At 46.7% G+C, this 21,713-nt stretch overlaps 1 protein-coding gene across 1 annotated transcript in view; it reads left to right on the top strand.

The window, feature by feature from the left end:
• LOC138675360 (guided entry of tail-anchored proteins factor 1-like) overlaps positions 1-21,713 on the top strand; it is a 53,782-nt gene that overhangs the window by 4,450 nt on the left and 27,619 nt on the right. Inside the window, exons 2-3 of the mRNA XM_069763488.1 lie at positions 506-671; positions 7,773-7,840. Of these exons, the coding sequence (XP_069619589.1) occupies positions 506-671; positions 7,773-7,840 (234 nt within the window). The remainder of the gene's footprint in view (positions 1-505; positions 672-7,772; positions 7,841-21,713) is intronic.

The raw sequence follows: 21,713 nt of genomic DNA, 5'->3' as shown, positions 1-21,713 counted from the left end.
TGATGTGTCACTTACTGAGCTGCTTGCTATGGTTTTGATAAAATCACTGTTTTATCAGGAGATTAACACTTGAAGACTAGTAAACCCGCTGCCTGTTGCCCTCCATATTCATGAGCTTTATATAACCCTTTTCCCCACCACTAAGTGGCAGCTTTCTGCCTATGCACAGTGTACACTGAAAGCTGCCATTCAGATAACTGGTAGATCTGCAGCAGATAAAACTGATTTTTATCATAACTGCAGCAAGCAGCCAGTAAGTGGCACATCACTGGAATCAGTGTTTCCATCACTAGATCATGCTGGTAACAATAATGATGGTTTACGCTAGGACATTGCGGAATCGGTCTGGCTCTATTTGGAACCTCCATAACTGCTCGGATCACCAGAATATAACGCAAACTGTAAACCCCCTATATGATAACGCGCTCCATTTATCTATGAAAAGCCCCACTGCGTTGTGTGATCTGATGACCCGGCTCTGCTACATCTGTTTTGTCCGGCGTAGGTGTCCCGCTTGCTGCAGAAGGATGTGGACCAGGAGCAGCAGATGAGGTCCGATATTCAGGGTATGAGACAGGAGCTCTCCAGTATCAGTATGATGGACGAGTTCGCCCGGTACGCCAGACTGGAGCGCAAGATCAACAAGATGACGGACAAGCTGAAGACGCACGGTAATACCGCGAGGCGCACGCACCGACTCCTCACTATAAAGCTGCCAAATCATGGATTACGCTCAAAGTTTCCACTAGGGAAAAATTAGCTTCATCTACTGTACACTTATTTTTTTCCTTAACTCGTGATTGCAATTTTGACAGTATCACTTGTAGTTGTCAGACGTGTGGGCGCAATATCTGGAGCATCATGGAAACCTGGGTTCTGTAACCCGTGAGGCAAGTCCGAGGGCGGCTTTACATCAGGCGCTGGGGGCACATGGTGTTCCCCTGTTACACAGGGTCTTATATTTTTTTTTCTCTAAAAGATACGTTGGGGCTTATTTTCAGGGGATGCCTTAATTTTTCTTCTATGAACAACAATCCAAATTTATTCAAATCTAATCATATCATCACACTCACTGCATATATACACGTATACAGTGGGTACAGACAGTATTCAGACCCCTATACGTTTTTCACACTTTGTTTCATTGAAGCCATTTGGTAAATGCAAAAAAGTTCATTTTTTTCTCATTAATGTACACTCTGCATGACTGAAAAAGAACAGAAATGTAGACATTTTTCCAAATCTATTAAAAAAGAAAATCTGAAATATCCCATGGCCTTCAGACCCTTTGCTCAGTATTGAGTAGAAGCCCCTTTTGAGCTAGTGCAGCCATGAGTCTTCTTGGGAATGATGCAACAAGTTTTCCACCCCTGGATTTGGGGATCCTCGGCCATTCTTCCTTGCAGATCCTCTCCAGTTCCGTCAGGTTGGATGGTGAACGTTGGTGGACGCCATTTTCAGGTCTCTCCAGAGATATTCAGTTGTGTTTAGGTCAGGGCTCTGGCTGCGCCGGTCAAGAATGGTCACAGAGTTGTTCTGAAGCCGCTCCTTTGCTATTTTAGCTGTGTGCTTAGGGTCATTGTCTTGCTGGAAGGTGAACCTTCGGCCAAGTCTGAGGTCCAGAGCACTCTGGAAGAGGTTTTCATCCAGGATATCTCTGTACTTGGCCGCATTCATGTTTCCTTCAATGATAACCAGTCGTTCTGTCCCTGCAGCTGAAAACCACCCCCCATAGCATGATGCTGCCTCCACCATGTTTCACTGTTGGGATTGTATTGGGCAGGTGATGAGCAGTGCCTGGTTTTCTCCACAAATACCGCTTAGAATTATCACCAAAAAGATCTATCTTCGTCTCATCAGACCAGAGAATCTTATTTCTCATAGTCTGGAAGGCCGCATTCATGTTTCCTTCAATGACAACCAGTCGTTACATGACCGTGATGTCACCAAAGGTCCTTCAGCAGTCTTAACCTCGGGATAGAAACACTGGACCCCCTAAGGCTGGGTTCACATTGCGTTAGTGGGTGTCCGCTAGCGGAATCCGTTACATGGCACAATTGTCGCAATTAACGCTATGTAACGGATCCGTTAGCGCACCCATTGACCGCAATGTGCTAACGCATCGCTAACGTATGCCATTTTTTGCATGTGTCAGCGATGTCCCGTTATTTTCGGACGGACCTCGAACGCTGCTTGCGTTCAGGGTCCGTTCTTCACTAGCGCAGATCGGGCACCTGCGCTAGCGGGATCGCCAAACGCAATCCCTTTTTGGACATTGCGTTAACGTATTCCGTTAGCGTATCCGCTAAACGCATTGCACTAATGCAATGTGAACCTAGCCTTAAGAGAGTAGGGACCCTGTGCAATTTCCCAGTAATTACACCCATCCCCCTAACTCCGGCCCTGGCTGTAATTGGGGCTTATTTTTGGTATAGGGCTTACATTTTGAGCATACTTAGAAAATCCTGTAAAATTATGCCAGGTCTCGCTGTCAAGGAAACATGTTTATTTTACGTTCCTCCTATATAAACCTGTATTGCAAAATCACAGTCGTTCCTGCTACAAATCTGGTATAAACATATGGTGGGTTTCTGGTGGCAGGCGCACCCGATGTACAAGGACCTGCCTTGCCTATATGTCCTGTGGGCGTTTATGGACAGAGCCACCTCTAGATTTGCATTTCACTACAGGGGGATCGGGTACTCGGGAGTAGGATAGCCCCCTTTATGTTTATACTAATTTTCTTACTGCATATCATTACGGCTGCTGGATTAGGCTCTGGTCAATCAAGGATGCCCAACTGTGTGCCATTGTGTGGACTGGCTCCTCACCATGCAGGAGGCCCGCATTATAATATGGAGGTCAGCCCTTATCACATTACTGCACCATTATAGCACCATCACACCTCCTCGCCTCTTCTCCCAGGAAGTGGGGGTCCAGGTGTCACTGCAGGGGTCTGCACTCAATGCAATGCAAATTGCGCTGATTTTTTTGCAATGATCCCACATGTTTTCCAATATAAATTTAGTTTACAGCACAAGATGAGGAAAAGGCAAGAGACCTCAGCTGCTGCAGAACCACTTTCTAAAAAGAACAGCAAGTAGGAGCCTTAGTTTAAGAAATATGCACAGGGCCATGGGGAAAAGTCCGAGCATGGGACGTCACTGCCACCAATACATATGTGATTGTCCGCAGCCATTTATTAATCAATGTTTCAGAGGTGAGAAAGAAGGAAATTCTTGATGAATTCACATCTATGGACGTCTGGTAAATAACAGGGGTCCTGAGAAGCGGACCCCCGTCTATTACACCTAAGGATCCTAGTAGGGCATATGGTCAGTAGTTATTCAGCACAGACAACCCCTTTAAGTGAGGGCCGGACTGTGGGAAATGGCCGATACTTGTCGTCTTATCAGGGGACTTTCTAATTAGTGATAATTAAAGTTCCATTAACCCAATAACTGATCCTCGAGGAATGTCAACTCTGAGCAAATGTTCCTGTGATTACTTCTGGCACCGGCCTTCTGATAATAAACCATTATTTATGTAACCTAGTGGGAAAAGCCACATCTTAATGCCGCGTGTGCCGACATTAATCCTTTCACTCGGCACCGTGAAGAAGACAGACGTAAGGTGCCGTACACATAATAATACAAATCTTTATTTTTATGAGATGACATGAGATTGTCGTTGGACAAAACCATATTCGTAGAACCCTACGACCATCTATTGTGTCTTAATTTTGTCTTAGTGGCAAATATTGGGGAAAAGAAGAATCAGGCTGTTTGATTTCAACTGTCCGAACCTTTTCTTCTTAAAGGGGCTGTCTCATCCCTTTAAATTGGTTCAATTGCAAAGTGCTTATAAATACTTTGCAATTTACGTCTCCTTGATTATCCCCTCCATTCTCAAGAAACAGAGGATTTTTTGAGTTTTACCAGCCTCCTCCGCAGTTAATCAGAGGTGGACAGTCTTCTAGGCGACGAGTGAGCGCTTACAATCTCTTTGCTTTAGAGCTTGCAAGGGCTTCTCTGAAGTTGAGCAGATGGCTGATTTAGCCAACTTTCGATTCCTGGCAGCATGAGGGAGCCACAGTTCGACCATTGGTGCAACCACGCCGCTGGTCCAAACTGTCAATCTTCATGAGTGTTGTGTCCCCTGACAAGTAGGATGGCAGGGGAGCAGTGCGCTCCAGAAGATTGGATGTGAGCCAAGTCGGTGGGATATGTATGGGGGCCACCGACTCTCCCCCAACAGATCATGGACAGGTTGGATTTCTAGTGCCTGATCCATTTGTTGACCAGGAGATGAGCTGCCGGAGGAGTTTGCAGCTCTGAACTGGGTCCTGTTATGGGGAGAGAGATGGTTCGGCCATAACCTATCTTTTATGCAGTACAGACCAAAAGTTTGGACACACCTTCTCATTTAAAGATTTTTCTGTATTTTCATGACTATGAAAGTGTGCCAAGAGTGTGCAAAGCAGTCATCAAAGAAAAAGGTGGCTACTTTGAAGAACCTCGAATATAAGACATAATTTCAGTTGTTTCACACTTTTTTGTTAAGTATATAATTCCACATGTGTTAATTCATAGTTTTGATGGCTTCAGTGTGAATGTACAATTTTCATAGTCATGAAAATACAGAAAAATCTTTAAATGAGAAGGTGTGTCCAAACTTTTGGTCTGTACTGTATATGGCGGCCCTTGGATGGGACAATCTTGAAATGCGCCAGATTTATTTATTTGCGTGTTTGATAAACCTGGCGCTTTTTTAGACCGTCTTTAAGTTTACACCTCTTATTACTTAGCTTATTTTGTAACAAAAATTTGCTCCAAAATTTGCTGCGTATGTTAGATCCTTTGAGCCAAGCCATATCCCTTTTCCATCCAAACCGTGCCCCCCTACTCAGACAAGGCACAGAAGGCCTCTTAAAAGACATTTCTTTGCACAATTATTCCGGTGCATTTGGCTTTGGTTATTTTATATTTATGTGGGATTTATTTGCTTTATTTTTACGATAAAAATGTCACATTCAGAAGTGAAACTTAGAAATATGCTAAAAGGAAATTAATGGCCGGAGTCAATGGATATTCGAGGACGGCTGACACCACCTCAGGCCACCGACAGAAAACCTCTGTATTCTACATAAACCATAACCTTTGATCCGGCATTTGTAGGGTGTCAAATTATAGATATTCTGGATTAAAGGCTGGGGGCGTCAAGAAGGGCGGCCCGGAATAAAATGCAGATACAAAATGTGCATGGACCTTATTCTTTGCTGCCATGTTCTTTTCCATGTGAATGGCCGCAGCCGCTCCAGACCTGTTTTTTTTAATCTCAGGGGTCTTTAAATCATAAAGGGTCTTTGTCATGCAGGGTGCTCTCATCCGCAAATCTGAATGCCCTATAAATAAATGTGATTGTCTGAGATGTCCTAGTAAACAGGGCTTGTGCCCGGCAGTCTGGAGAAGGTGCGAGGTATCAGCAGGGATCATCATGTGAGCCTTGTAGTACCCGCCCCAGGCCAAGCCATGAGAGCAAACAATGGAGGCCAGCCCTGGTTCACTATCCTTATTTTCCTAGACATGTAATATGGTTTTCCCACCATACATATGAACCTCTTCATGTTTTGGGCCTTTTTTTATTTTTCCTTTTTTTTTTTTCTCCTCCACTTTCTCAAAGAGCTACAACTTTTTTTTTATTTTTCCATCGACCTAACCACACAAGGACTTGTTTTTGCACGAGTTTTTTTTTTTTTTTTTTTTACTCACTATTTCATTTTACCATATAATGTACAGGACAACAATACGAAAATTCCAAGTGAGATGAGAGGGAAAAAATATGTTTTTTGGGGGTTTTGTTTTTTACGCCATTCATTGTGCAGTGAAAACTAAATGGTTCGTTAAAAAAATAAATCGTTAAACATTTTTCCCGCAACATTGGGAAATGATTTATGGCATAAGCACAGGATGTGTTGTAAAAAGTCAGATTGCTGGGCCAAAATGGCCATGACTATTTATTCTGTGTATTAGACATTATTGCCGACGTGTCAGGAACGTTCACAGGGAGGAAAAACCCTTACCGTCTTCGCCTTTTATTTATGGCGCAGGCCGCGGAGCTGAGCCCGCAACACCAGAAGCTGTATTGACCAGGATTGGTCGGCAGGTTTACGCTAATCCCGGCCATTAAACCCCCTGTAAGCCACAGTAACTAGTGACTGTGGCATCTATGCAGTAAGAAAGCAGGAGATCGTTTCATCACCCCATACACTTCCCCAACACGATCCCAGCGTTCTCACCGGTTGTCTTTGCAGCCGGCGGCCTAACGTAGTGATCACATCTCCATGCCATCTTTGGAGGCAGTATACAGAACCCAACTGAGGACTCAGGATCTGCCGACAGGGGACTCGTGATCTGCCAACAGGGGACTCAGGATCTACCAATAGGGGACTCAAGATCTGCCGACAGGGGACTCAGGATCTACCGATAGGGGACTCGAGATCTGCCGACAGGGGACTCAGGATCTACCAATAGGGGACTCGAGATCTGCTGACAGGGGACTCAGGATCTACCGATAGGGGACTCGCGATCTGCCGACTGGGAACTCGCGATCTGCCAACAGGGGACTCAGGATCTACCGACAGGGGACTCGGGATCTGGCGACTGGGGACTCGCGATCTGCCGACTGGGAACTCGCGATCTGCCGACTGGGAACTCGCGATCTGCCAACAGGGGACTCAGGATCTACCGACAGGGGACTCGGGATCTGCCGACTGGGGACTCGGAATCTGCCGACAGGGGACTCGGGATCTGCCGACAGGGGACTCGGGATCTACCGATAGGGCACTCGGGATCTGCCGACAGGGGACTCGAGATCTGCCGACAGGGGACTCGAGATCTGCCGACAGGGGACTTGGGATCTACCGATAAGGGACTCGGGATCTACCCACAGGGGACTAGTAAGGTGAGTATTGTGTAGTACATTGGTTAATACTTTTGAAAGTTGCTAAACCCATAGAGAAAGATCAAGTCCACACGGAAGGGAGCACCACAACCATATGTAAAAAAATACAAAATCTTTTATTAGTAAGCTTTTACAAAAAATAATGCAACACATAAAAAGATACATCACACAGAAAAACAGATAAAAACATTAAAAGTGCAACAACAGCACAAATCTTGTACACAAGTCATATCCTAATATGATAATGTAGGAAAAGAGTGACAACCCACATCCCCAACTACTCCAGCATGGTCATACAATACAATAAAATGGCCTGTGGTATAACCATATACAATGTGCTTAGTATACAAAAACAATTAGTTATATATACATGGTTCATAGATCAAAACAACACAACAATATGAGCAAATAAGTGTAGACCTGCTAATATCACAGTACCATATAGCCCTACAGGTATCGATAGAAAACAATGGACCCCACAGGCAAATAAAGATCAATGCCTTAACGGCCTTTACCCAATGCAGCCATGCTTAATGAAGGGACCACAAAGTATAATAAGGTCCTGCATGTCAGAAAAAGAATCAAATACATACACCATGTGGGATCCAAATGTTGAGATCAGGCTAAGGCCATGCTAAATGAAGGGACCACATGTGTATACACATGGCCTTAGCCTGATCTCAACATTTGGATCCCACATGGTGTATGTATTTGATTCTTTTTCTGACATGCAGAACCTTATTATACTTTGTGGTCCCTTTGTGTTTAATGTTTTTTTGATTTTCCCTCCTTTCTTTTCTTACCTACAGTAAAGGCCAGGACGGCTCAGCTAGCGAAGATCAAGTGGGTGGTCAGCATTGTGTTTTATGTCTTGCAGGTAGGAGCACTTAATTTCCTCATCTCAAACCACTATTCTTAAAAAAATATATATATATGTACCGTATATATACATATAATGTCAGTGGGACTAAACCCTGCCTCTTCATGCATCCTGCATTTTCCACCCTTTTTCTCCTCTCCTATGCCTAATTTTCAGTTGTCTCTGAGATGCTGGGTGGAGACCAGCTGCCATGATGCCTTCCACACACAGATGAGGGATTCCTGCCTCTACACCATGTTCCAAATTATTATGCAAATGGCATGTTTCTCGGATTTTCCTAAATGGTCGGTGCAAATGACAGTCAGTCAGTAACAGTATAATCTCCGAAATAAATAAAAACTCACAATGCACTGTTCCAAATTATTACCGTAGGCACAGTAGAATTTCTAAACATTTGATATAAAGAACTGAAAATGCTCATTTGTGGAATTTGCAGCATTAGGAGGTCACATTCACTGAACAAAAAAGCTATTTAACTCCAAAACCTCCTAACAGGCCAAGTTACATGATAACATAGGAACCCTTCTTTGTTATCACCTTCACAATTCTTGCATTCTTGAGTTTTTGGAGAGTTTCTGCTTGTATTTCTTTGCATGAAGTCAGAATCGCCTCCCAGAGCTGCGGTTTTGATGTGAACGGCCTCCCACCCTCATAGATCTTTTGCTTGATGATCCTCCAAAGGTTCTCTATAGGGTTGAGGTCGGGGGAAGATGGTGGCCGCATCATGAGTTTATCTCCTTTTATGCCCATAGCAGCCTATGACTCAGGGATTCTTTGCAGCATGAGATGGGGCATTGTCAGCATGAAGACGATTTTGCTCCTGGTTTCTGCTTTTTAGACCATCGAAGAAAGTTGTCAGTCAGAAACTCTATATACTTTGCAGAGGTCATTTTCACACCTTCAGGAACCTTAAAGGGCTCTACCAGCTGTTTCCCCATGATTCCGGCCCAAAACATGACTCCTCCACCTCCTTGCTGACATCGCAGCCTTGGGACATGGTGGCCATCCACTACTCCATCCATCTGGACCACCAGGGTTGCTCGACACTCATCAGTAAACAAGACTGTTTGCAATTAGTCTTCATGTATGTCTGGGCCCACTGCAACCGTTTCTGCTTGTGAACACTGTTTAGGGGTGGCCGAATAGTAGGTTTATGCACCACAGCAAGCCTTTGAAGGATCCTACACCTTGAGATTCGAGGGACTCCAGAGGCACCCGCAGCTTCAAATATCTGTTTGCTGCTTTGTAATGGCGTTTCAGCAGCTGCTCTCTTAATCCGATGATCTTACCTGGCAGAAACCTTCCTCATTATGCCTTTATCAGCACGAACACGTCTGTGCTCAGATTCAGGCACAAATCTCTTACAGTAAGATGATCACGCTTAAGTTTTTGGGAAATATCTAATGTTTTCATCCCTTGTCCCAAGGCATTGCACTATTAGATGCTTTTCAGCAGCAGAGAGATCCTTTTTATTTCCCATATTGCTTGAAAACTGTGACCTGCTTAATAATGTGGAACATCATTTTTAAGTAGTTTTCCTTTAATTAGAATCACCTAGAAAACTAATTATCACACGTGTTTCAGATTGATTTCAGTGATCCATTGAGCCCTGAGACACAATACCATCCACGAGTTTATTTGAAAAACAAAACAAATATTTATGACACTTAAATCCAATTTGCATAATAATTTGGAACACAGTGCATGTAGCACATATGCAGCAGCGTCGAAGACATTTTTTTAGGCAGTTTTTGATAACTGAGGCCGATTGTCCTTCTGTGTTGACATATGAATGCTTGAACTTCTAGAACTAAAGCCTCGGGCTGGTCTGCTCTGAGATTCTGATGTCATGTCTCCTCCTGTTTTCTGTCAGGCGTCATGGAAACTCTGAGTGGATCCATATCGATAGATAAAACCGCCTGCCTGGTTGTAATAGTGACCGTGCTTGTTTATGTGGAAGGTTTGTGTGTTTAGTGCTTTGGATCCTCAGAGGTTCTTCACGATAACACCGCACCTGACAGAAAACGGAAGGCGCATAATGTCACCATGGTCTTTCCGCGTGCAGCCTCAGGGTTTAGGCCTATAACGTCAAGCAATGGTAAGCATTAAAACAGATGTGTAACCAGATTTAACATTATAAACTGAATATAATACTAAATTGATTTGTCAAGCCTGATGAGGCTGGTAGAATTACTTTGAATATCCCCATCATAATGACTGTACAATCCTGTTATTAAAATGAGCATTTTATGAGTCCAACTAAAGAGTGAGAGTCCAATGTATTCAGTAAACACTGACTGACAACTGCAGCTTGTACTGAGATTGTGTAAGAGTTCATCAGCGGGGAGGAAGGAGCAGTCAATCAGACTGGGTGAGTGGAGATTCGGGAGGAGGGAAACTGGGGGGAAGTCAATCAGACTAGGTGGATGGATATTCAGTAGAAGGGAGAAGGACTCTGAAGAAATCAGACTATGGGGCAGAGATTCAGCAGGGAGGAGGGACACTGAGGAGTTGTCTGTCAGGCTATATCGGAGGAGATTCAGGAACAGCGAGAGGGGAAACTGAGGAGCTGTTACTCAGTCTAGATTGGTGAAGACTCAGCTGCAGCAGGGTGGAAGACCACTCAGGAGCTGTCTGTCAGGCTAAGTGAGGGGAACAGACGGGAGGGACACCGGGAAGCTGTCAATCAGGCTACATGTGCAGAGATTCAGCAGAGAGGTGGGACACTGAGGAGCTATCAATCAGGCTATGTGGGCAGAGATTCAGCAGAGAGGAGGGATACTGAGGAGCTATCAGTCAGGCTACATGTGCAAAGATTCAGCAGGGAGGAGGGATACTGAGGTGCTGTCAATCAGGCTACATGTGCAGAGATTCAGCAGGGAGGAGGGATACTGAGGTGCTGTCAATCAGGCTACATGTGCAGAGATTCAGCAGGGAGGAGGGATACTGAGGTGCTGTCAATCAGGCTATGTGGGCAGAGATTCAGCAGGGAGGAGGGATACTGAGGTGCTGTCAATCAGGCTATGTGGGCAGAGATTCAGCAGAGGAGGAATACTGAGGATCTATCAATCAGGCTACATGTGCAAAGATTCAGCAGGGAAGAGAGATAGTGAGCCGCTGTCAATCAGGCTACATGTGCAAAGATTCAGCAGAGAGGAAGGACACCAAGGAGCTATCAATCAGGCTACATGTGCAGAGATTTAGCAGAGAGGAGGGATACTAAGGAACTATTAATCAGGCTCCTTGGCAGATTCAGTAGAGAGGAAGGACACTGAGGAGCTATTAATCAGGCTCCGTGGGCAGCTTCAGCAGAGAGGAAGGATACTGAGGATCTATCAATCAGGCTCTGTGGGCAGATTCAGCAGAGAGGAGGGACACTGAGGAGCTATCAATCAGGCTAGATCGGCAGAGATTTAGCAGAGAGGAGGGACACTGAGGAGCTATCAATCAGGCTAGATCGGCAGAGATTTAGCAGAGAGGAGGGACACTGAGGAGCTATCAATCAGGCTACATGTGCGAAGATTCAGCAGAGAGGAAGGACACCGAGGAGCTATCAATCAGGCTAGATCGGCAGAGATTTAGCAGATTGGAGGGACACTGAGGAGCTGTCAATCAGGCTCCGTGGGCAGATTCAGTAGAGAGGAAGGATACTGAGGAGCTGCCAATCAGGCTACGTGGGCAGATTCAGAAGAGAGGAAGGATACTGAGGAGCTGCCAATCAGGCTACGTGGGCAGATTCAGAAGAGAGGAAGGATACTGAGGAGCTGCCAATCAGGCTACGTGGGCAGATTCAGAAGAGAGGAAGGATACTGAGGAGCTGCCAATCAGGCTACGTGGGCAGATTCAGAAGAGAGGAAGGATACTGAGGAGCTGTCAATCAGGCTAGATCGGCAGAGATTTAGCAGATTGGAGGGACACTGAGGAGCTGCCAATCAGGCTACGTGGGCAGATTCAGTAGAGAGGAAGGATACTGAGGAGCTGCCAATCAGGCTACGTGGGCAGATTCAGTAGAGAGGAAGGATACTGAGGAGCTGCCAATCAGGCTACGTGGGCAGATTCAGTAGAGAGGAGGGACACTGAGGAGCTATCAATCAGGCTATGTTGGCAGAGATTCATTAACAGGGAGAACAACACTAATCAGCTGGCAATCAGACCACATTTACTGAGATTCAGCAGCAGCAGGAAGGAGGCACACTGAGGAGCTGTCAATCAGACTAAATCGGCGGAGATTCAGCAACAGTGAGGGGGGACATTGAGGAACTGTCAATTAGGCTAGTTGAGGGGGAGATTGAGTTTACACTTATACTAAATGTTTATACAGTCATATCAACGTTGCTTTACAAAGTAAGTACACCAGTACGTTCTAAGATACTTATTCAGTAATGTATGCAGTTTGCATTGTGTGATCTGGTGGCAGACCTGCTTCAAGAAATTATACCACTGCAGAAAAGTGGAGATTTTTCTAATCCTCTTAGTTGATGCCCACATGTGTCAGATTTGCTGTGAATCCAACCTTACTTTTACAGGAAAATCCATACAAAATCATGCACATATTGGAGCAGATTTTCAGCAGTGGATTCCAACAGATTATCCGAAAAGGATTAAATCTGTGTTGTGTCTCTGCTTGTTCTGCGTCTGACCCCCAATGACCTTCAGACATTTGTGGCCTCTGATTGACTGCAGCAGTCATGTGTTGATTCCACAAGTCAAGGGAGCTTCCGAAATTTCTCTGCAAATTTTCTTTGTTTTAGGCAGTTTTTCATACCCGTGGATTCTGCTGCGGATGCGAAAAATTGTGATTTGATTGCGGATTTTCACTTTCCTAAAGTCAGTGGGATAAACAAGCAGCGAATCTTTGCTCTTTTTTTTCTGCGAATGTAAAATCCTCATCACCGGTCAGTTTCCTTGCAGAAAATATCTGCAGATTATGAAAAATTTCATCCACTTTGCTGCCCGTCATCTGACATCTGTATGACTTATACTTGTATTAGTTTTTCAAAACAATTGTAATTCGGCTGTCCACTATTAGAAACACATAATTGCCTTCTTCCAGAAACAGCGCCACCCCTGTCTTCTGGTTGCATCAGGTATTGCAGATCAACTTCATTGAAGTGATTACTATAAAGGTGCAATACCACATACAACCTGTAGACAGGGGGGCGGCGCTGTTTTTGGATTAATGTTTTCCTAATTCTGGACAACCCCATTTTTTATGAGGCTTGTTGTCTTGCTTCGCTAGTTAAAGGTTTTTTTGTGGCAAGGTAAGATATAAAATGTTACCTGCAGTCAAAATACTGCAGACCCTTCAACTTTTTGGTGTTTTTACAACTGGAGTCCATTACACATAGATTTGAGAGACTAAATTTGGCTTCAAACATTGGAAGAATGTCTTCCAACTAACTGATGTGTATGGCGGCATCCCAATTCTCTCTTCATATGAGGGTCAGGCATGTTGGACTTCAACATGTCCAATCCTTTTGTTCTCAAGGAAGATAAGTCACCGCTAGAAGCTTCTGGAAGGGACAGAATTTCCGCTACTACGTATGACCACATTAAGCATCAGCAATTATCTCCGGGGTTTCCTGGCAGGGCCAGGGCAAGATATTTTGGTGCCCTAGGCACATGAAGCCGACGGTGCCCTTCTCCCCGATGAACCTTCAGCCCCCAAGCAAAGAAATGGCTCAGAGACTAAGGCAACAGGACCCCTAAGGCACCACCATCCTGACCCCACAGCCATCTATATAGTATGATGTCCCCACAGCCCAGGTATAATGTCTTTCACAGACACCAGTATAATATCCCCCAAATCCCTCTTGTATAATATCCTCCACAGGCCCCCATGTAATCTGCTGTCCCCACAGCCCAGGAATAATACCCCCCACAGTCCCCTAAAGAGTATTGTCACCACAGACCCCAGTATTTCCCCTACAGCTCCTTATACAGTATGATGCCCCCGCAGGCCACAGCCAGGTATAATGTCCTCCACAGCCCCCCAGTGTAGTATCCTCCCCAGGCCCCAATATAATCTGATATCCCTATGGCCCAGGTATAATGTCCTTCACAGTCCTCAGTATAATGTCCCCCACAATCTCCCATATAATATGATGTCCCCACAGCCCCTCTTGTGATGTCCCCACAGCCCCTCTTGTGATGTCCCCACAGCCCCTCTTGTGATGTCCCCACCAGCCCCTCTTGTGATGTTCCCACCAGCCCATCTTGTGATGTCCCCACCAGCCCCTCTTGTTATCTCCCCACCACCCCCTCTTGTGATGTTCCCACCAGCCCCTCTTGTGATGTCCCCACCAGCCCCTCTTGTGATGTTCCCACCAGCCCCTCTTGTGATGTTCCCACCAGCCCCTCTTGTGATGTCCCCACCAGCCCCTCTTGTGATGTCCCCACCAGCCCCTCTTGTGATGTCCCCACCAGCCCCTCTTGTGATGTCCCCACCAGCCCCTCTTGTGATGTCCCCACCAGCCCCTCTTGTGATGTCCCCACCAGCCCCTCCTGTGATGTCCCCACCAGCCCCTCTTGTGATGTTCCCACCAGCCCCTCTTGTGATGTTCCCACCAGCCCCTCTTGTGATGTTCCCACCAGCCCCTCTTGTGATGTCCCCACCAGCCCCTCTTGTGATGTCCCCACCAGCCCCTCTTGTGATGTCCCCACCAGCCCCTCTTGTGATGTCCCCACCAGCCCCTCTTGTGATGTCCCCACCAGCCCCTCTTGTGATGTCCCCACCAGCCCCTCTTGTGATGTCCCCACCAGCCCCTCTTGTGATGTCCCCACCAGCCCCTCTTGTGATGTCCCCACCAGCCCCTCTTGTGATGTCCCCACCAGCCCCTCTTGTGATGTCCCCACCAGCCCCTCTTGTGATGTCCCCACCAGCCCCTCTTGTGATGTCCCCACCAGCCCCTCTTGTGATGTCCCCACCAGCCCCTCTTGTGATGTCCCCACCAGCCCCTCTTGTGATGTCCCCACCAGCCCCTCTTGTGATGTCCCCACCAGCCCCTCTTGTGATGTCCCCACCAGCCCCTCTTGTGATGTCCCCACCAGCCCCTCTTGTGATGTCCCCACCAGCCCCTCTTGTGATGTCCCCACCAGCCCCTCTTGTGATGTCCCCACCAGCCCCTCTTGTGATGTCCCCACCAGCCCCTCTTGTGATGTCCCCACCAGCCCCTCTTGTGATGTCCCCACCAGCCCCTCTTGTGATGTCCCCACCAGCCCCTCTTGTGATGTCCCCACCAGCCCCTCTTGTGATGTCCCCACCAGCCCCTCTTGTGATGTCCCCACCAGCCCCTCTTGTGATGTCCCCACCAGCCCCTCTTGTGATGTCCCCACCAGCCCCTCTTGTGATGTCCCCACCAGCCCCTCTTGTGATGTCCTCACCAGCCCCTCTTGTGATGTCCCCACCAGCCCCTCTTGTGATGTCCCCACCAGCCCCTCTTGTGATGTCCCCACCAGCCCCTCTTGTGATGTCCCCACCAGCCCCTCTTGTGATGTCCCCACCAGCCCCTCTTGTGATGTCCCCACCAGCCCCTCTTGTGATGTCCCCACCAGCCCCTCTTGTGATGTCCCCACCAGCCCCTCTTGTGATGTCCCCACCAGCCCCTCTTGTGATGTCCCCACCAGCCCCTCCTGTGATGTCCCCACCAGCCCCTCCTGTGATGTCCCCACCACCCCCTCTTGTGATGTTCCCACCACCCCCTCTTGTGATGTCCCCACCAGCCCCTCTTGTGATGTCCCCACCAGCCCCTCTTGTGATGTCCCCACCAGCCCCTCTTGTGATGTCCCCACCAGCCCCTCTTGTGATGTCCCCACCAGCCCCTCTTGTGATGTCCCCACCAGCCCCTCCTGTGATGTCCCCACCAGCCCCTCCTGTGATGTCCCCACCACCCCCTCTTGTGATGTTCCCACCACCCCCTCTTGTGATGTCCCCACCAGCCCCTCTTGTGATGTCCCCACCAGCCCCTCTTGTGATGTCCCCACCAGCCCCTCTTGTGATGTCCCCACCAGCCCCTCTTGTGATGTCCCCACCAGCCCCTCTTGTGATGTTCCCACCAGCCCCTCTTGTGATGTTCCCACCAGCCCCTCTTGTGATGTCCCCACCAGCCCCTCTTGTGATGTCCCCACCAGCCCCTCTTGTGATGTCCCCACCAGCCCCTCTTGTGATGTCCCCACCAGCCCCTCTTGTGATGTCCCCACCAGCCCCTCTTGTGATGTCCCCACCAGCCCCTCTTGTGATGTCCCCACCAGCCCCTCTTGTGATGTCCCCACCAGCCCCTCTTGTGATGTCCCCACCAGCCCCTCTTGTGATGTCCCCACCAGCCCCTCTTGTGATGTCCCCACCAGCCCCTCTTGTGATGTCCCCACCAGCCCCTCTTGTGATGTCCCCACCAGCCCCTCTTGTGATGTCCCCACCAGCCCCTCTTGTGATGTCCCCACCAGCCCCTCTTGTGATGTCCCCACCAGCCCCTCTTGTGATGTCCCCACCAGCCCCTCTTGTGATGTCCCCACCAGCCCCTCTTGTGATGTCCCCACCAGCCCCTCTTGTGATGTCCCCACCAGCCCCTCTTGTGATGTCCCCACCAGCCCCTCTTGTGATGTCCCCACCAGCCCCTCTTGTGATGTCCCCACCAGCCCCTCTTGTGATGTCCCCACCAGCCCCTCTTGTGATGTCCCCACCAGCCCCTCTTGTGATGTCCCCACCAGCCCCTCTTGTGATGTCCCCACCAGCCCCTCTTGTGATGTCCTCACCAGCCCCTCTTGTGATGTCCCCACCAGCCCCTCTTGTGATGTCCCCACCAGCCCCTCTTGTGATGTCCCCACCAGCCCCTCTTGTGATGTCCCCACCAGCCCCTCTTGTGATGTCCCCACCAGCCCCTCTTGTGATGTCCCCACCAGCCCCTCTTGTGATGTCCCCACCAGCCCCTCTTGTGATGTCCCCACCAGCCCCTCTTGTGATGTCCCCACCAGCCCCTCTTGTGATGTCCCCACCAGCCCCTCCTGTGATGTCCCCACCAGCCCCTCCTGTGATGTCCCCACCACCCCCTCTTGTGATGTTCCCACCACCCCCTCTTGTGATGTCCCCACCAGCCCCTCTTGTGATGTCCCCACCAGCCCCTCTTGTGATGTCCCCACCAGCCCCTCTTGTGATGTCCCCACCAGCCCCTCTTGTGATGTCCCCACCAGCCCCTCTTGTGATGTCCCCACCAGCCCCTCCTGTGATGTCCCCACCAGCCCCTCCTGTGATGTCCCCACCAGCCCCTCTTGTGATGTTCCCACCACCCCCTCTTGTGATGTCCCCACCAGCCCCTCTTTTGATGCAGATACAGGTGTTTTTCTGCACAGTCGAAAACTGCCACGCACCATCCCTTCAACTGGGGTGTAAACTGTGTAAATGGTCACCCGAGGAAAATCTCTCTCCCGTGAAGACCTGCGTGATGACACCCGCCGCTAATTAAGTTTGCAAACCGACCCAGCAGGATACAGACTTTATAACGTGACACCACGACATACGTGTTAGGGAAAATGAATTCAAGGATTCTGTAGAGTGGAGGAAACAAATTGAGCAGTTTATATAACGCTTTTTCCAAAGGTGCTAAAACCCTCGAACTGAAGCAATTCACACCCTCATCATGCTCAACTAAATCAGTTTATGGGAGAAGACGCGTATTTCCAGAATTGTGGTTAAAGGGAACCTGTCACCCCCAAAATGGAAGGTAAACTAAGCCCACCGCCATTAGGGGCTTATCTACAGCATTCTGTAGTGCTGTAGATAAGCCCCCGATGTATCCTGAAAGATGAGAAAAAGTGGTTAGATTATACTCACCCAGGGGCGGTCCGATCCGATGGGTGTTGCGGTCCGGGGACTCCCATCTTCTTAAATTAATGTCCTCTTCACGCTCTGGCGCAGGCGTACTTTGTCCTGTTGAGGGCAGAGCAAAGTCCTGCAGTGCGCAGGTGCTGGGCCTCTCTGACCTTTCCCGGCGCCTGCGCACTGCAGTACTTTGCTCTGCCCTCAACAGGACAAAGTACGCCTGCGCCGGAGCCGCGGCAGGAAGACAAGAAGAGGACGTCATCGTAAGAAGATAGGAGGCCCCGGACTGCGACGCCCATAGGACCGGACCGCAGCCCTGGGTGAGTATAATCTAACCTCCTTTTTCTTACCTTTCAAGATACATCAGGGGCTTATCTACAGCATTACAGAATGCATTACAGAATGCTGTAGATAAACCCCTGATGTCGGTGGGCTTAGCTCAACTTCCATTTTGGGGGTGACAGGTTCCCTTTAATGTTTAGGAACGTTTTCACTTCGTAGTTTTCCCAAAATGGAGTCACTTCTAGGGGTGGGAATATCTTCAGGGTTTGACCGAAAACCATTCCAGTTAACTTTGGACTCCAGAAGCCAAATACCTCTACTTCTCTTCTGGACCCCGCCATGCGTCTAAACGGTATTGTACAACCTCATAGACAGTGTTTCCATACTCAGGAAAAATTGCCGAAAATTCCATAATACATTACGAATTACATTTTCTCTTTTTTCATTTTACCTCTTGGGAAACATAATAATAACTAAATCAAAATATTTTTGGCCAAATATAATTGATCATTTTCACGCTCCATTGCTATAAAAAACTTTTAATAAATTAATAGAATAGGTCGGCACTACTAATATTTGCAATCAAATTAACAGAGTAACATATGGAGATAAATATCATGTCCTGAGTCAGTTGTATCATTGCTAAATGTTGTGCTTTACAGGAGACAGACATTATCAAAAGCAGCAATAAAGAAAAAACTGTGGCACTCACCCCGTGTCTAAAACATGATTCCTTTATTACATACATGGACAGAGAAAAGATCGATGGCCGTTTCGCCCTGCCAAGCGCTTCATCAGGACTCTCAGCCTGGATGAAGCACTCAGCAGTGTGGAACGGCCGTCGCTCTTTGTCTGTATCCTCCACATGGTATGTAATAAAGTCATCATTTTTTAGCCATGGGGTGAGTGCCAAAGTTTTTCCTTCATCCTACTATAAACATTTTTAAGACACCTGTGTAGTCCAAAAACTCCCTAAGATGAATTCTTAGAGGGGTCCAGTTTCCAAAATGGGAGGCTTTTCAGCTATGTTTCTTGTGTTTTTCCTCCTCAAGACCTCTGTAAACTGCAATAGTGCCTGAAAAATAATGTCAGTGACTTCATACGTTGTCTGTTAGGGGCCTGTGGAAGTCTAAAATTTACTTCCTGTTAATCAGGGGCTCATACTCACCTAAAAAAAAATAAAGTTCACAATCACCACCGTTAGACAAAATTGTAATTTATTATATCTCTTAATCAAAATGTAGTTTACTAAATCACTTGATAAAAGAAAGATATTTCAAAGCAAATCCACAGTAGATGGTGACAACAATAGAGATAAAGTAATCAAATTGTAATAATGATGTCAAAAATTGAAATTGTAAATAATTATAATGAGATGTCAGGGTGAAGGATATAACCAGCTTTGACAAATATAATGCTATAAAAAAAGAGTTAACTGCATCTTTAAAAGTAAATACCGTATTAATGGAAATCTCAACAGTAGGATCGACCCTCCGAAGCGGTCTATATAGGCATGCGGATCATAGGAAGCTGAACAAAGTGATACCTTAATATCTGTGATTCCATGTTCTATTCCAGAAAAATCCACGTTATTCTTAATATGTAAATGAGCTGTTAAGATCTCTGGGCCGGACATAGATCTCCCTGAGACTCCGCCTCCAGAGCTTATTTTAAATGAAAGGAGGCGTTACCAGTGTGAGACATGTAGATCAGGAGAACAGACTGTCAGTCATTACATGTCTCACATTTTCCGCCATTGGGCCGGAAATCCGTGCATTGCCGACCCCATCACATGATCGGGGGTCACCGATGCGTCGGCATAGCAACCAGAGGTCTCCTTGATACCTCTATGATTGTTGATGCCGGATTGCTATGAGCGCCACCCTGTGGTCGGCGCTCATAGCAAGCCTGTAATTCAGCTACATAGGAGCGATATGATGTAGCAGAGCCGATCAGGCTATGCAAGCTTCTAGCCTCCCATGGAGCATGGCAAAAGTAAGAAAAACATAAAAAAAATATAAAAGTTTAAATCACCTCCCTTTCACCCCATTCAAAATAAAACAATAAAAAAATCAATCCTACACTTATTTGGTATCGCCGCTTTCAGAATTGCCCGATCTATCAATTAAAAAAAAGCATTAACCTGATCGCTAAGCAGTGTGGTGAGAAAAAAAATTTGAAACGCCAGAGTTTTTTTGGTCTCCGCAACATTGCATTAAAATGCAATAACGAGCGATCAAAAAACGTATCTGCATCAAAATGGTATCACTAAAAACGTCAGCTCGGCACGCAAAAAACAAGCCGTCGCCTGAACCCAAATCACGAAAAATGAAGACGCTACAGGTATCGGAAAATGGCACAATTTTAGGTTTTTTTTTAGCAAAGTTTGGATTTTTTTTTTCACCACTTAGATAAAACGTAATCTAGACATGTTTTGTGTCTATGAACTCGTAATGACCTGGAGAGTCATAATGGCAGGTCAGTTTTAGCATTTAGGGAACCCAGCAAAAAAGCCAAACAAAAAAACAAGTGTGGGATTGCACTTTTTTGGCAATTTCACCACACTTTTCCCGTTTTCTAGTACACGACATGCTAAAACCAATGATGTCGTTCAAAAGTGCAACTTGTCCCGCAAAAAACAAGCCCTCACATGGCCATATTTACGGAAAAATAAAAAAGTTACGGCTCTGGGAAGGAATGGAGCGAAAAAGGAGAACACGGAAAAGGGCAAGGTCTTGAAGGGGTTAAGAAAAACATGGATTTATCTGGAGTAAGACATCAAATCACAGATATCAAGGTATAATTTTATCTCACTGCATGGAGCACTATGTGGGGCCATTATACTGCATGGAGCGCTATGTGAGACCATTATATTGAATGGAGAACTATGTGAGACCATTATATTATATGGAGTATTATGTGGGGCCTATTATACTGCATGGAACACTTTTTGTTACCATTAAATTGTATGGAACACTATGTGGGTCCCTTTATGCTGAATGGAGCACTATGTGGGGCATCATACTGTAAGGAAGGCAATGCATGGCCACGTTATATTGTATGGAACACTATGTTGGGCCCATTATGCTGTATGGAGCACTATGTAGGGCCATTATACTGTATAGAGCGCTTTTTGTGGTCATCATACTGTATGGAGCACTATGTGGGGCCTTTTATACTGAATGGAGCACTATGTGGCACGGCCATTATACTGTATTGAGCACTATGTGGGGCGATTATGATGTATGGAGTACTATGTGGGGCCATTTTACAGTATAGAGCACTATGTCAAGCCATTATACTGTAAGGAGCACTATATGGAGGCCATTATACTGTATGAAACACTATATGGGGCCATTATACTGTATGGAGAACTCTGTCGGCCCATTATACTGTATGGAGCACTATGTGGGGCTATTATACTGTATGGAGAACTCTGCCCATTATATTGTGTGGAGCACTATGTGGGGCCATTATACTGTATGGAGCACTGTATGGGGACATTATACTGTATGGATCACTATGTGGGGACATTATACTGTATGGAACACTATGTGGGGCCATTATACTGTATGGAACACTATATAGGGCCCATAATACTGTATGGAGCACTATATGGGGCCCATTATACTGTATAGAGCATTGTACCAAATAAAGAGGGAAGTAACATACCAAAAATAAAATATAAAAGATTTTTATTTGACAATTTTTAAAAGCCAAAAAATACAAATAATACATACAAAAAGGGGATGAAAACACGGCAAAATGAGCCCA

This window comes from Ranitomeya imitator, chromosome 4 (genome assembly GCF_032444005.1).
Source record: "Ranitomeya imitator isolate aRanImi1 chromosome 4, aRanImi1.pri, whole genome shotgun sequence".
In the NCBI taxonomy this organism is placed as follows: Eukaryota; Metazoa; Chordata; class Amphibia; order Anura; family Dendrobatidae; genus Ranitomeya; species Ranitomeya imitator.
The sequence above is the reverse complement of the archived record's forward strand: the minus strand, read 5'-3'. Positions and strand labels throughout refer to the sequence as shown.